At 37.4% G+C, this 14859-nt stretch overlaps 1 protein-coding gene across 4 annotated transcripts in view; it reads left to right on the top strand.

The window, feature by feature from the left end:
• LOC124615930 (3-hydroxy-3-methylglutaryl-coenzyme A reductase) overlaps positions 1-14859 on the top strand; it is a 391620-nt gene that overhangs the window by 363385 nt on the left and 13376 nt on the right. For all 4 annotated transcript variants that reach the window (XM_047144117.1, XM_047144113.1, XM_047144116.1 and 1 more), the window contains 3 exons: positions 790-989; positions 1751-2019; positions 11220-11408. In XM_047144117.1, coding sequence (XP_047000073.1) covers positions 790-989; positions 1751-2019; positions 11220-11408 — 658 coding nt within the window. The remainder of the gene's footprint in view (positions 1-789; positions 990-1750; positions 2020-11219; positions 11409-14859) is intronic.

The raw sequence follows: 14859 nt of genomic DNA, 5'->3' as shown, positions 1-14859 counted from the left end.
ACTGTAAAGTACATTGCACGTGACTGAGTCATGTGTACTTGTTTCTGTTGGATACACTAGTGAAATTATATATTTTTCAGTTACCCATCTACAGATACACAATATTTACAAAATTCTCCAAGTTCTGTAAACAAGATTTTTTTTATGTTCTTAAAGAAAAGAAAAGTTACAGTTTCTGTTTGTTTTAGTCTTTTTTATCGAGACATGAGGGAGCCTAGATTCCAATGGCTAGTGACTCCTGTTATTGTAATAACTTGTGCCTAGTTCTACTGTTACCTGGTAATTAGACTTTTATTTCCTATCCTTAATTGACAGTGGCCAAAGGAAGGTGTAGAAATTAAAGAAAGAAAAATATTCACTCAGCTCATTTTGTTTTGAAGAGTGCTTTGTAACTTCTTATTTTTAGGCTGATCTACAGTTTCATCAGGGAATACATTTAACTTAACAGCTATTGACATTTTTGTATGTGTGATATGATTGAAAAATCCGGCTAATGATTTGAAAGAAAATGTATGTGAAATTTAGTAGGATATAGAAGAGATCATTTACTGTATGTGTCAGATGATATACGAACTGTTTAATTGAATATGAATGATACGGTTTCAGTATAAACGATTTTTCTTTCTTATATATGTAAAACAACATGTCATATTTGCCAAAGGAAATTTTGATATAGCTGTTCATATTGCTATAACTGTAATCTATAATGACATACTGTTTGCTGACTTGTAATTTATATTGGATAAAGCTAGCTTGAAATTTTTAGGACTGTAATATTGCATGTTCCAGGTGGCTGACTGTGAGTGCTGACCACATTGTCATTCTTATCCTGCTGTTAGCACTTGCTGTAAAGTTCGTTTTCTTTGAAAGTGAGGAGGATATTCGGGAGCAAATGCTGGTATCTGACCGGGCCAGTGACAGGGAACGCAGGCACAGGAGTTACAGTCATGGCCATGCTTTCGATCGTATGCGTCCAATGCTTGAAGCCGGTAAGTTTGTGAGTGTTTTTATAAAACAATGTTCTCCATACTTTTTGACCACATTTGTGCATAAATGTTGTAGTTTTATTCAGTAGAATGAGTGTGTCAGCAGCTTATCTCTCCTACATTCCAGTATTATGAATAATCCTGCCTTAGAATTAGCACTCTGAAATTATAGTGTAACTGTAATAGGAAATCTCCGTTTTAGAATCATTTTTATATCTAAAGCTTCATTGGCAGGTATGTAGGTTACCAGATGAAGAACCAACTTCTTTGGCAGTGATAGAGAAAGTATAATTGAGTAAGCTATATAACCAGGTACTTATTGTGATTTAGCAAAATTGTGGAAAATCAAGTCTGCAGTGGTCATGCTGATATTTTGAACTCAGCTTCCCTCACCTCATATGAAAAAACTGAATCCATATTTAAATTATATTTGCATATAAAGGGGTTCACTGCCACTTTCTCAGAAAAGAACTTTGGTTTAGACATTTGCAGTTGCACACCACTTAAAGTTAGTGACAATGCATGTATATGTTTAGCATAGTTTTTTCTGCCTTCATAGTTGTGCTATAATGTTGGGATGTCTACTGCTCTGCCAGTGATGTGCAAGCCATACAAGGTACAATAATATTGTACCCAATTTTTCTCTTAAAATTATATAATATTTAGTTGCACTTTAGCACTTTTTACTCACAATCACTATCTGTTACACTTATTGATTATGTTGTGTATCTATAACTGACTTCTTTTTTGTTTATTATTGATAGGTTGGGTGGAGGTCCCATCTCGTGAAGAACTCATTGCAATTAACACTGAGCACAAATCAGTTCAGACAGATCATCAGGAACAGCAGCAGCAGCAACCACCACCACAAGAGCTTAAACCTGTAACTGAAGTATCTCCAACATGTCAACAGGCACAGCAAGATATTGCAGTTACAGAAACAACAGTGAATAAGACATCTCTTGATGAAGATAAAGAGGAACCACAAATTTGTCGAAGTTTAGAACAGTGTGTGGATATATATAGGTCCAAGGTAAGTGTGAAATGCTTAAGGACACAAGAGGTAGATTCAGTAAGATATTCTCTGTGCAGCAGCATTCAAATTATTAGGAAAGGAGTTATAGTTGTATACAGGAAATATAAGCCTGAAACAAAAGCTATGAAAAGTGCCAAATCTGTGCTGGAAATGCTGTTTCCTTCCAGTTATTAAATTTGTTAATTCCACATGTAAGTGCCTTACGTATATCAAATTGATGTAACAAGATTCAGCTTACTAACTATATGGTTATGAATATAATTCTGTATAGAGTGTTTCAGAACTCAATGGAAAACTTCATGAATGGATTCCTCGTATAACAAGAAGAAAAAAAATATTTTACTGCAAAGCTCTTTACTTTCCATAATTTGAGAGGAACTAGTGTGGAAAAATGTCCAGTAAATATGGGCTCTAAAATGCAATATGGACTGTAAAATGCATATCTTAAGAGCTATGCGCACTTGCTGATATTTGTTACTGTAAAAAACATCTCTTCTATTGAACAAGTGCTCACATCTCGCAAAATATGCATTTTAGAGCCCAAGCTCAAGCCCAAGACATGCTCTCTTGAGGTAAGCATTTACCAAACTTGTTCTCTTCTTGTTATATGAGGAATTGGTTCCTGAAGTTTTGCTGTCGAACTTTGAAACACCCTGTGTAGACATGATTTATTTGTGATGGCTATGTACAGCTTAGTAAGTAGCACACTCTCTACAGTTTAATAAAAATTCGCATATAATTCTCTGACCTTATTCCTGACAGTAGTAAAATTTAAGGTACAACCGAGGTAATTACCTTTGTTTCTGTGTTACCCGTGCTAGATTTTTGGAGTCAAAAAGTCAGGATTGGATGAATTGTCCAAAAGAACTAGTTACATTTAAAGTTAAAAGTGTTCATTGGTACCTGTCAAGATATTTTATGTTTTTTGACAAGTGAGCAAACATTTTCGGGCTGTTTTGTGTACTTTCTGGGCCAAAGCTGACCTTAGTGATGAGTAATGAAGGTAATGTTTCCTTTTAACTGTGCTGGATTATTAACGATACATTTCATAAGAAATATGAAGGTACATTTAAAACGCTGAACTCTGTGAAAAAGCACATACTATAAGACTTGTAACACACATTACTCACTTCAATGCCCGATAATATCTTTTTTTATCATTTGATGAACAACTGTGTACTTGCGACAGTTGAAATGACAAAGGTGACACTTTGGTGTTTAGATTTCAGTAAATGTACATTTATTTTCACAAAATGCATTCACAATTATCAACTTTGTCTTGCTAAGATTTCTTATGTACAGTGACTTCAAGGGACTCTAAACTGTTAAATAACTACTGCAGTGATTCAAATAAATTTTACTTTGTATAACAGTATACGGAAAAGATAGATGGCTACTTACCATAAAGATGGCACGTTTAGTTGCAGACAGGCACAGCTAAAAGACACTTGCACATTAGCTTTCAGTCACAGCCTTTGTTAGAAAAGACTGTGGCCTGTCTGCAACTTAACATATAATATTTATGACAAGTAGCAGTCTATCTTTTCCTTACATTGTTGATATGTCAAAAAGGAAGTTTCCACTGTATGATCTTATTTTATGTAATTATGTCTCACTGGTGACTGACTACAGGAAATGTTAGTTATCTCTGTTCACCAAAGGCTGAGTATGGTGTTGCCCACTGTGCCTATGTAAAGACTCCTGCAGTAAAGTCAAAATAAAGAACAGTCACACGTTTAATAATAACATAAAAGATGAGAATAGTAGACAATAATTACACAAATTTGGTAAAGAACTGTTTTGTTTCTCTATTGGTTGTGTATTCAATTTCACATACAATTCGCATTACATACTTTTGTCTAAAAAAATACTTCTTTCTATAAAGCTACCCCAGAAAATTATGCTGTAACTCATGATTTTTAGAATGCAAAGTACGGTGTGTTAGGGGTGTAAGTGCAGATATTTTTATTGGTGTTTGAGGACTCTGTACTGAACAATATTACATCAGTATTTTCTTCATTTTGCAGACTAATAATGGGAACCATTAGGAGTAGTATAATTTTAGATTGGTTAGTATCTCCAAGTACATGTGGCAAGAGGAAATCATTAATTTTTATTTTCCCTTGGGCAGCAGGTCGGGTGTTGAAGTGTGGACGCATGGACACAAAACAGTTAGTTGATACTTAAAGGCATAGTCCATTTTGTGTTGCAGTTATGACCATGCAGGAAACATCAGATAGTAAATTATTTGACATGTTTGTAGAAAGGCTGTTAGACACAGAGAAGAAACAGCTAATACACTGAAGTGGGTATATATTAAAGTACCAATGATCACAATGTTTGCACTTATACACCTAAGACCCTGTATATTACGCTGTTCATTTCGAAACTAGCAATTAGGCAAAGAGCAAAAGTTTCTGAACTTAGCTGTTGGAGAAGCTCTCTTAGAGTCTATTTTTATGAGGTCATCCCTGATAATTGAAACATTATACTATATAAAATTATGAGACAGAATTTCTAGGTAGTATTTACTTTCAGAAGGCAAAATATTTAATATCAACAATAGATACTTTAAAAAAGTACACGACAATATCTTACTATTTGGAAGTATCAATTCCTTCCTTGGACAAGAAAGACGCACATCGTTGCCATGAACTTTCAGGGTGTTTATGGTCTGGGACAATTGGGAAATCTGAGAAAACCCTGGAATTTTTTCATCTGGGAGAAAATCGGGAAAAACCTGGGAACTTTTTAGAATCCCAGGAATTTTTCGTTTTTTTAGTCTTCAGTGAAATGTTTGTAATTTTCACTGGTAAGAAGGGATAAACAGTAAAATGTGCCAAAGGCTTTAGCATGAAGACTATGGAATACTTCATATCAATAAACTGCTGCCGAAAGGGTGATGTCACAACTGTTTACATTAAGTTCGTTTGAGCAGTTGCCCATAGGCTAACGCACATGCTAAGTTGAGTTGCGTGTGGACAGTACATCCTCCTGTTTCCGGCCACTTTAGATGTGACTGTTTGCTGCATCAGCAGTAGCAACAAGCAGCCAGATACTACCCGGAAAAATTTTTCTTGCGCACCCGGCTGCCAGATTAGCACATGCACATAGCAGTCTGGGCTGTAGTGGAGAGGGGTTTAGTCTCCATGTAAGCTGTGTTTACATTTAGTGATTTTGCTGTTTCCTCTTCGTGTACACTTCTCATTGCAAATGAAAACAAAATTGATTTCTGTGGTTGGGAGGTATCAAGTGAATTAAAATACATTCGTGTAATCACGGAAGGCTTACATATGTTATTAGTTTCAATTTTCTGATTTTACTTCCACAGTTTTGGCTGTCAGTCACCTTGTTGAACAATGAAGCTATTTTTGTCAATTTGCTAAACAAACGTGGTTTTTATTAATCTTTCCCCAGAGGCAGTCAATTTATTAGAAACAAAGTGTTTCATTCGGCACTATTGGCTACTTTCAACTGTTCACTGAATTTCAAGTGCACATTTTCATCTTCTGGCACGTATGGTATTATGCCACAATAAAGACCCAAACATGAGATAATACAGTACTGGTACTCCAAGAAAATTTGCATCCCAAAAACTGCACTGAAAAGCTTAATATCAGGTTGGGGCCTACTTCATTGTGAATCTGGACATATGAATTTGCACTTAAGCCAAATTATGCAATTTAGTATGGTTTACAAAATTCCTATGCTGTTTGAGTATCCTATTTCTTTTAGGATGTCATGTAAGATCTCTTAATTTTATGTATCTATGAGCATATTGGCTTCCTGTGTCAACATAACTGCCCAAGCGCAGTAACGTCTGTTTTCTGGCACTCTCAGGTGACTGCGGAAACGAAGCTATTTCTAACAGGTTGCAGGAAAATATTGCGAATGGTGCTTTGAAAAGCATTAGTTTCAAAGTAAATTTTCTTTTACACAAGATGAATTATGTTACGTGTGTGAATGTGCAATGAATTTCATAAATCACAGAGCCTTTGACTCTCATTTAAATTTTAACTCATTAAGGACTAGCCACTTCAAAGAAATCTGAGCCCAGAAGACCAGACATTAATGTCATTGTTCAAATAACTTACGGGTTTGCTGCCGGGTGATGTCATCGAACACCGCCAATATTTCGACAGGAGCACACCCTGCCATTCTCAAGGCACAAGTGCGCATTTGTGCCTTGAGAATGGCAGGGTGTGCTCCTGTCGAAATATCGGCGGTGTTCGACGACGTCACCCGGCAGCATTTGAGCATTTGATTCGCTGGGAAAAGTTAAGGTCTCACATTAATGTCATTATTTTAAATTTTACTGTCACATTTGTGTGATATATCTTAAAGTGTAACACGTGCAAAAAAGACCAATGTTATATGTGAAAGCTTAACTTTTCTTGTAGCTACACTATGTACATTAATTTAAACCATTAACTTTCCCTGTTTGTGCGTTCACACTATTTAATAGTGATGTTGTTATTGGCTGACTACGTCATGTCCCCCATGCTCTAAATATCTGCTGTCATTAGCTAGTGAGATCATGTGACATGAGTGGCATTTTAATCTCGATTTGAATGTTTTGGAAACTTATCATGCTGTTTGGAATCTACACTTTCATAATACAAATACAAAAATATGCAAAGTACCATAATATGAAAATTGCAGCATAAATGTTGCTGCACATCACAGTTCTTTCCAATACATTCTTTGTTTTCTTATTTTTCCCTGAGTGTTCGTTTTCTGAAGTTCCATTCTGGTGTACAAAACCTTTACCATTCAAAGAATTGATATTTTTACAGCTCCAAGGGAAAGTATACTGTCACTTATCATGGAAAAAGTGTATTTTTCACCTTGGAAGAAGTGTATTTTCACATGGGAAGAAGTGCATTATTAACTGTTAAATCTGGAATTTTTTCTTTTTTTTCCTTGTCTGTGTATACATCCTGTCTTAATCTTTGTCACCCATTGTCCTCACAACTTTTGGGTTCCTCACATCCCGGAGTCTAAATGACCTGCCCAGGCTTTTAAACCTTCCAATCCTATCCCTCTCTCATCTCAAAGGAAGGAACTGATAGTTCTAAAAGATAGGATGGTTTCATGTGCTTATATATGAGTGTATGATAGATATTAAGTATTTTGCCTCCAGAAAGCAGTTCTGCATCACAGTTTTATTGTTTTCTTGAGGGAATTTTTCTTTTGAGTATTGTTCTGTGTTTACTGACACCTGTTCATGATTGTTGTTAATTAGTTCGTGTCTCCCCCCTCCCCCGCCCCATGACTGAATATTTTGAGTTCCTTAAGATTAAATGAGACCCTGTGTATTGAGAACCACATGCTATTTCTCTGAAGAACATCAGTAATAATTTTTTCTGAAAATCCCTCTAACAAGATTAATTATAACTAGAGCCTGGTTTATTATGTAATATCAACATGCAAAATATGTAATATAATGCAAATATTTTATTAAATAAACTGCCTGATATAAAAAGTGAAGTGCGTAGAAGACATGATCAGATAGCAATGTAACTTCGTACAGTATTCGCTATCGATGTGTATGTAAATGATTACAGTTGCAGTTCTCTGTAATGGCCACCAGAGAGCATTAGTGTTGTTCATGTTTATTGTTGTTACCAGCCCTAATAGACTGTAAGTGATGTGAACAGCATCAGATGTTGAATAATCACTCCAAATGACATTAAGTCCCACACATTCAAGTGAGAGTTGACAATGTCTGACAGAGTTTCAAAAGGACCTCATTGTGGATCTCCATTTTGCCAGCTGGTTGAATCGCACTCCATCCAGATTTGTTGGGCATTTGGGTGTGACAGTGTCCCAACGTTAGGACTCCACAGGAACTTGAGGGCAGACTTATTCATCGTCAATATTCCAGTTGACGATGTCTGATCACCATAAGGGAGGATAGTTATATTGTACACAAAGCACATCATAATTCCTTAACATCTGTTCTTTCCATCTAAGAACAAGTAATGAACGTTTTGCAACATTCTGTGTTATCCTGCACCATAGGCTGGAAATCAGCAGCATTGACTGCTGATGATGGGGTCATATTGTGTTCAGAGCTGAATCAAAGTTCTGAACTGCCCTGGATGACCATCATTGATGAGTATGGCAGCAACTTTGGGAGAAGACCTGTTCTTCCAATGTTTTGGAAAGGCGCTGTGGTGTCACTCCTGGCATCATTGTCTGGGGAGCCATTGAGCATGATGCCAGGTCGTGGGTGATAGTGATTCAGGAAACTCGGACAGTACAACAGTACATCACAAGCATACTGCATCTTCATGTGTCACCTCTTATGTGACATTATCGTAGTGCCAGTTTCAAGAGGACAATGCTCATCCACACATGTCAAGTGTCCCTAAGAACTGTGTGTGTGATGTTGAGGTACTCCTGTGGTTAGCAAGAGCCCCAGATACGTTTCTACTTGAACATGTGTGGAAACAACTCAGATGTCAACTCTGTCCCAGTGCCAGTACCCAGAATATCAGTGACCAGTTACAATGGTTGTGAGACGCTGGAGAAGATACAAGGCATTGTGACACCCTTCTCAACTGAATCAGGGCATGCACGCAGCCCAAGAGGAGGTTGCAACATCGGACTGATAAGTGGGCTCATAAAGCCAAGTTCTTCATAGATTTGGCTCGATATTGTAATTACTGAAATTGCATCATATAAAGTTGCAACCTGTGAAGTTTAATTTCATTTCCTCCACCACTTTGGGGTGTTTAACTTTTTTGTCAGGCAGTGTATTTAACATAAACAATAACTTCATCTGAAACCAGCTTTTGGCTTACACCAGAGCCTATTATATTATCTTGACACACATTGATATGTGCCATAAACATGTAAAGTACATCAAGACAGTTCATTTTTTTGTTTTGAAAGACTATGATGTGCCAATTAAAGAAATAATTTACAGTCAGATCTGGTTACTAAAATGCCCATTTTTGCTGGTTACCAAAGTATCCTATCTCATCATTCGTTTTGAACCCAATGAACAACTAAATACTTCCTAAATTTTCTGCTGTCGTAGAAAGCAGCCGATAATTTGCAGGAGATCAATAACGGCTCGGAGTTATTCTCCATGTAGTTTGTCAACAATAGGATCGCCAATGAAATGTCCGCATACATAAGTTGTTTCATTGACGGCTGTGTCTGTATATGGTGATTACTTACATAGCACCATACATTACTCAGAGCCTCCTGCTAGCAAAAATCTAAACAGTTACTCCTTAACCATGATTCATCAAGAATCTGTTGCCCTCTGCACTTTTGCGGAAACATGGAATATTTAGACACTTGAAGTTTGTACCATGGTATGTTTGCAGAAGTCATAGCAGAACACTGTCCTTGGGAAAATTCATTTGTAGAGGGAAGTCCTGTAGCTACAGCAACAACATTTGCTTCTTACATGATGCACTGCTTTGTTCTTTTTGTGTATGTAACCAAGTATATGTTGTTGAAGCTGGGACTTAACAGAGTAAGTGATCTGCTTGTTGCACATTCAACGTAGAAAAATGCATTTTAACTTAGGTGATAATTTTGGAGCATTATGAACACAAACAGTGTGTACTGTTAAAAAGTACTACTTGGCAACCTTTCTTGGCACATGCACTCCATAGTTCTGAATTGGTAGACATCACTAGAATTACGAAAAGTTAGGGCTCCAAGTCCATTGTTTGCCTTACTGACAATCTTGAACCACATGAAGTCCCACACACCTTAGTGGCTACTAGAGCGCTACACATAGTATTGCTATTGTATCTGCTTTAAAAGATGTAGATTTTTTTATCAAAACATTTATAAAATACCAGATGTTGAAAATACCGCTTCAGTTGCAAATTTCTTTTATTATCATGAGCGGTTTCAGGCTCCAATAAGCCCATCCTCAGATGTTGCAACTGTGCTGTGGCCCATGAGTGCCGCTCGGGGGCCACAGAACAGTTGCATTAAAAAGTGATTTTTAGAGATAATTTATTTTCTGTCTTCAGCTTTTACCATGCAACATGAAGTTAAAATCTGTGAAAACAAGTAATTATAATGAAATATGTCTCAATTAAATGAAGTATATCAATGCTGGCAGAGCACAGCTGATGAACATTTTTGCTTTCCTCTTGTGTAAGAGCAAAGGAAACGAACATGCAATTACGTGAAAATCTGGAATTTAGTTATAGAACATGCTTCATCTACAAAAAGTACCAACTCTTCTTTACACTAGTATGTATAATGAATAAGAGTTGACTTAAAGTGAGATGTGTGGGACTCAGTTGAAGATTTAAAATGGTTCAAATGGCTCTGAGCACTATGGGACTTAACTGCTGTGGTCATCAGTCCCCTAGAACTTAGAACTATTTAAACCTAACTAACCTAAGGACATCACATACATCCATGCCCGAGGCAGGATTCGAACCTGCGACTGTAGCGGTCACGCGGTTCCAGACTGTAGCGCCTAGAACCGCATGGCCACTATAGTGTACTAAATAAACTGTTCCTGCTTCAGTATGACACTATTTTTTAATACATTACCTTCCCAAATATTTTAAAAACGGAAGTCAGGATGGAATTTGGATTATAATCATTTAAATCTTCTCCCCCCCCCCCCCTCTCCCTTGATTGCCTAATTGCTGATTGTTTGATGCTTCAGAGTAAGTCCTGTCAAGTGATCACTTCTTTTAGTCTAGTTGTGTTATAACGTTCATTTCTCACAATTAAGTTTATTACTTCCTCATTACTTATTTGATTTACCCACCTAATCTTCAGTGCATTCCTATATGTGAAAAGCTTTTATTCTCTCCTTGCCTGTACTATTTCTCATCTGCATTTCACACTTATGTGCAAGGCTACATTCCAGATGAATACTTTCAGGAAAGACTTACTAACACTTTGTTAGATATCACATTATCTCCCCCCCCCCCCCCAAATCTCCTTTCCCCTTAGAAGTGGTTTCTTTGCTATTTACAGTCACAATACACCATAGAGCTAACATGGTGAGTGGGATATAAATTAGAAAAAAAATATAAGGCCAGAGGTGAAAAATTGAGCTAAATTCTGTCAAAGTTGATTCTTCAAGACAGAGCATAAAATTCTAGTTAAATATTATAGCACAAAATTATTTAGGATTCTTGAGTTACATGAAAAAATGAAGAAGTCACATCTGATTGAGCCTATCTTGTATTTATTAGGAGGGAGCAACAGCTTTAACAGATGAAGAAATGCTTCAGCTTGTACGTGCTAGTGTGGTGCCCTCTTACCAACTGGAAGCAGTTGTTAAGGACCCTGAGAGAGGTGTTGGCATTCGGAGGAAACTGTTCGATGCTTACAAACCTGGTGCACTTGCAGATCTACCATATACTGGTTACGACTATTCAAAGGTGAGTATTAATCTACCAGGAAATCACTCCACAGTCCTTCTGTCAGCTCAGAATCGGGGAAAAAATCATTAGACAGTGGTATTTACAGCAAACTATTGATTGTGTTAGTGAGTTACAACAATTAAAATACTGATGAGTTTGGAAAATGCAAATGAATATGCCAAAAAACTTCATTTATACCATAGTGAGTTTCATCCGCTTTCATTGGCTAAATGTAGGTAATACAGTTATGTCAGCTGCATTTTGAATATATTTGAACTACTTGTATAGGCAATAAAATGTGACTACGGGAAGCCAGTTGGAGAGGAGTGAAAGGCCAAAATGTATCTTGGCAAAAATGAAGCCGTACAGATCAGCTATTAATACGATGGCAAAATGTGTGTCTATTGTCTTTCCTGTTTTCTGATAAAACTCGTTTGGATTCCGTGCTTTAGTGGACAGTTGATTTCATTTTTCATTTGTTTTATTTGCCTTTATGTGGAAATGAATAATTGTATGTATATATTGCTAACTTTTCTTTCTTCTGTGGGCTGATATATGTACTTTGATGAGCTGTTGTGATACGAAACACACACACCTATGTATAAACAAACAAAGTTACTCAAATGTAAAAGAGGACAGCTGTCAGTTGCAGAATCCATAATTTATTGCAGATCTAGATCTCGACTGTAACATATTCATCATCGATGAATTACCAGAAGAGTCATATAGGCATAACCATGTCAGAGCGTAAACTTGTGACTATTGATGCTAGCATTTACATGGCAGAAACAAAGGACTGCCATGTAAATGCTAGTGGCAGTTGTCACATCTTTAAGCTTTGACATGGTTATGCCTAAATAAATCTTCTGGTAATGCACAAATGATGACTGTGTTATTTTCAAAATGTACATCCACAATAAATTACAGATTCTGCGACTGAGTGCTGTCCTTCTCTACATTTGAATGTTCAATGGTCACTATGCACCGCCGGTACTCAATGGAGTCCAATTTAGTTAAAACAAAATTGCATTCTTTATTTGCTATGAAAATGTCCATATGGAATTATTAGCTGAGAGACTGTGTGATTTAGTAAATAATAATTGTGATTTTAATAAAAAATAATCAGTCTAGATTGCGAATGATGCTTATTTTTCTGATGCTTATTTTTCTGGTGACGGGTTTCAGTCATAGGCAGACCATCTTCAGGCAGACCATCTTCAGACCGGTAGATGCTTCTAAAATTAATAAAGTCGGACAAGAATAATACAACTACTCATGCCATATAACAATAAATAAGCAACAAGGTTACAAAATAAAAATGTGTGTATATTACCCATTTTTGACACATGAAGCCAACGGGTGAGGTTGTAGTACTTTGCTAAGAGGCATCTGGTTTCAACTGCTGGCTACGGTAGGGATGTTACAGGTTATAAAGAGAGAGCTCTACCCATCGATGCCCGCATGATGAATTGTGAACAACCAATAACATTAAGACACACAAAATAGCACATGTACAATTATTAAAACTTCATATAGTGTATGTGTTAGATTGCAACATTAGTTACAATACCCAATACATTTAAAATATATTTAAATTACTTGAAAAAGAGATTAAATATTAAAGAAGCCATAAGTAAAGGCCAAAACACGATGAACTACCCTCTGTGTGCAATAGATGAAATGATTAGGTCATTCATATCTTGCTAGAGATTATGGTGCAGGCAATGCTGACATCAACGTAGAGATGTGTAGAGCAGGATGTCATCGGTTACCAAGGGAACGGATGCCCGCTAGGGCTGCTGCTCTAGCAAAATATGCGTCAGCTGGCAACAAGTAAATGAAGAGTGTTCAGCTGCATGCCCATTGTTTTGTTGTAAAACATTTATATGCACACAAGAACAGTGAAATATTTACAAATAAAGATTTGTAATTCAATATTATGAGAAGGAAAGTTGCTACTCACCATATAACGGAGATGCTGAGTTGCAGATAGGCACAACAAGAAGATTTTCACACTTAAAGCTTTCCACCGGTGGCCTTGTCAATAACACACACACACACACACACACACACACACACACACACACATGTGAATGTGACTGCAGTCTCAGGCAACTGAAACCACACTGCAAGCAGCAGCGCCAGTGCATGATGGGAGTGGCAGCTGGGTGGGGGAAAGGAGGAGGCTGGGTGGGGGAAAGGAGGAGGCTGGGGCAGGGAGAGGGAGGGATAGTATGGTGGACAGTGAAGTGCTGCAGGTTGGGTGGCGGGCATGGAAGAGGTTAGGAAGGGGGGGGGGGAGTAGTGAAAAAGAGAGACATAGAGAGAAATAAATAAAAAAAAAGACAGGGTGTGGTGGTGGAATGAAGTCTTTGTAGTGCTGGAATGGGAGCAGGGAAGAGACTGGATGGGTGACAGCGACTAATGAAGATTGAGGCCAGGAGGGTTACGGGAACGTAGGATCTGTTGCAGGGAAAGTTCCCACTTGCACAATTCAGAAAAGCTAGTGTTGGTGGGTGTTTTTTTAAAATGTTTTTATTATTTTTTGTCTCTATTTCTCTCTGTTTTTCCGCTACTCCCCCTCCCTCCTCTCCCCACCTCTCCTGTGCCCGCCGCCGAACGTGCAGCACTTCACTGTCCGCCATCCCCAGCATACTATCCCTTCCCCTCCCCCCCCCCCCCCCCAACCTCCCCCTTTCCCCCACACAGTCGCCTCTCCCATCATGCACTGGCGCTGCAGCTCCCAGTGTGGTTTCAGTTGCCTGAGACTGCAGTCGTGTGTGTGTGTGTGTGTGTGTGTGTGTGTGTGTGTGTGTGTGTGTGTGTGTGTGTTGATAGAGGCCATTGGCCAAAAGCTTTAAGTGTGAAAATCTTTTTGTCGTGCCTATCTGCAACTCAGCATCTCCACTATATAGTGAGTAGCAACTTTTCTTCTCATAATATTGTTACATTCCACCCTATATTTTCCATTGTTAGATTAGTAATTCAGAAGTTTTTAAAACATAATACTTGTAAAATATTGTCGGTGACTAATATATGTAAATTATTATCTATTATCTCAAGGAACTTCTTTCTTGACTGATGCTAATTCTGTTCTTTCCAAAATACGGTTTTAAATATTTTATCACCGTCTTTCAAAAGTTCTCTATTACTAATCTTTATTTGTAAGTATTTCAGTGTAATTATGCATATACAAATGTTGTACAACAAAACAACATGCATACAGCAAAACACAGTTCATTTATTATTGCAGAAGCGGTAACACTAGCAAATGCCCATTACCTAGATAACTGATGATGTTCTGCTCTTGACATCTTTGTGCCAATGTCGGCGCTGCCTTTGCCATAATTTTTGGCCAGATATACATAGTCAAATAGTTCTATCTCTTGTGTGCAGAGGGCAGTTCATCATGTTTTAACCTTTACTTATGATTTATTTAATATTTAATGCCTTTTTCAAGTGTTTAAAA

The sequence above is a fragment of the Schistocerca americana genome, chromosome 5 (assembly GCF_021461395.2).
Source record: "Schistocerca americana isolate TAMUIC-IGC-003095 chromosome 5, iqSchAmer2.1, whole genome shotgun sequence".
Lineage (NCBI taxonomy): Eukaryota > Metazoa > Arthropoda > Insecta > Orthoptera > Acrididae > Schistocerca > Schistocerca americana.
The sequence above is the reverse complement of the archived record's forward strand: the minus strand, read 5'-3'. Positions and strand labels throughout refer to the sequence as shown.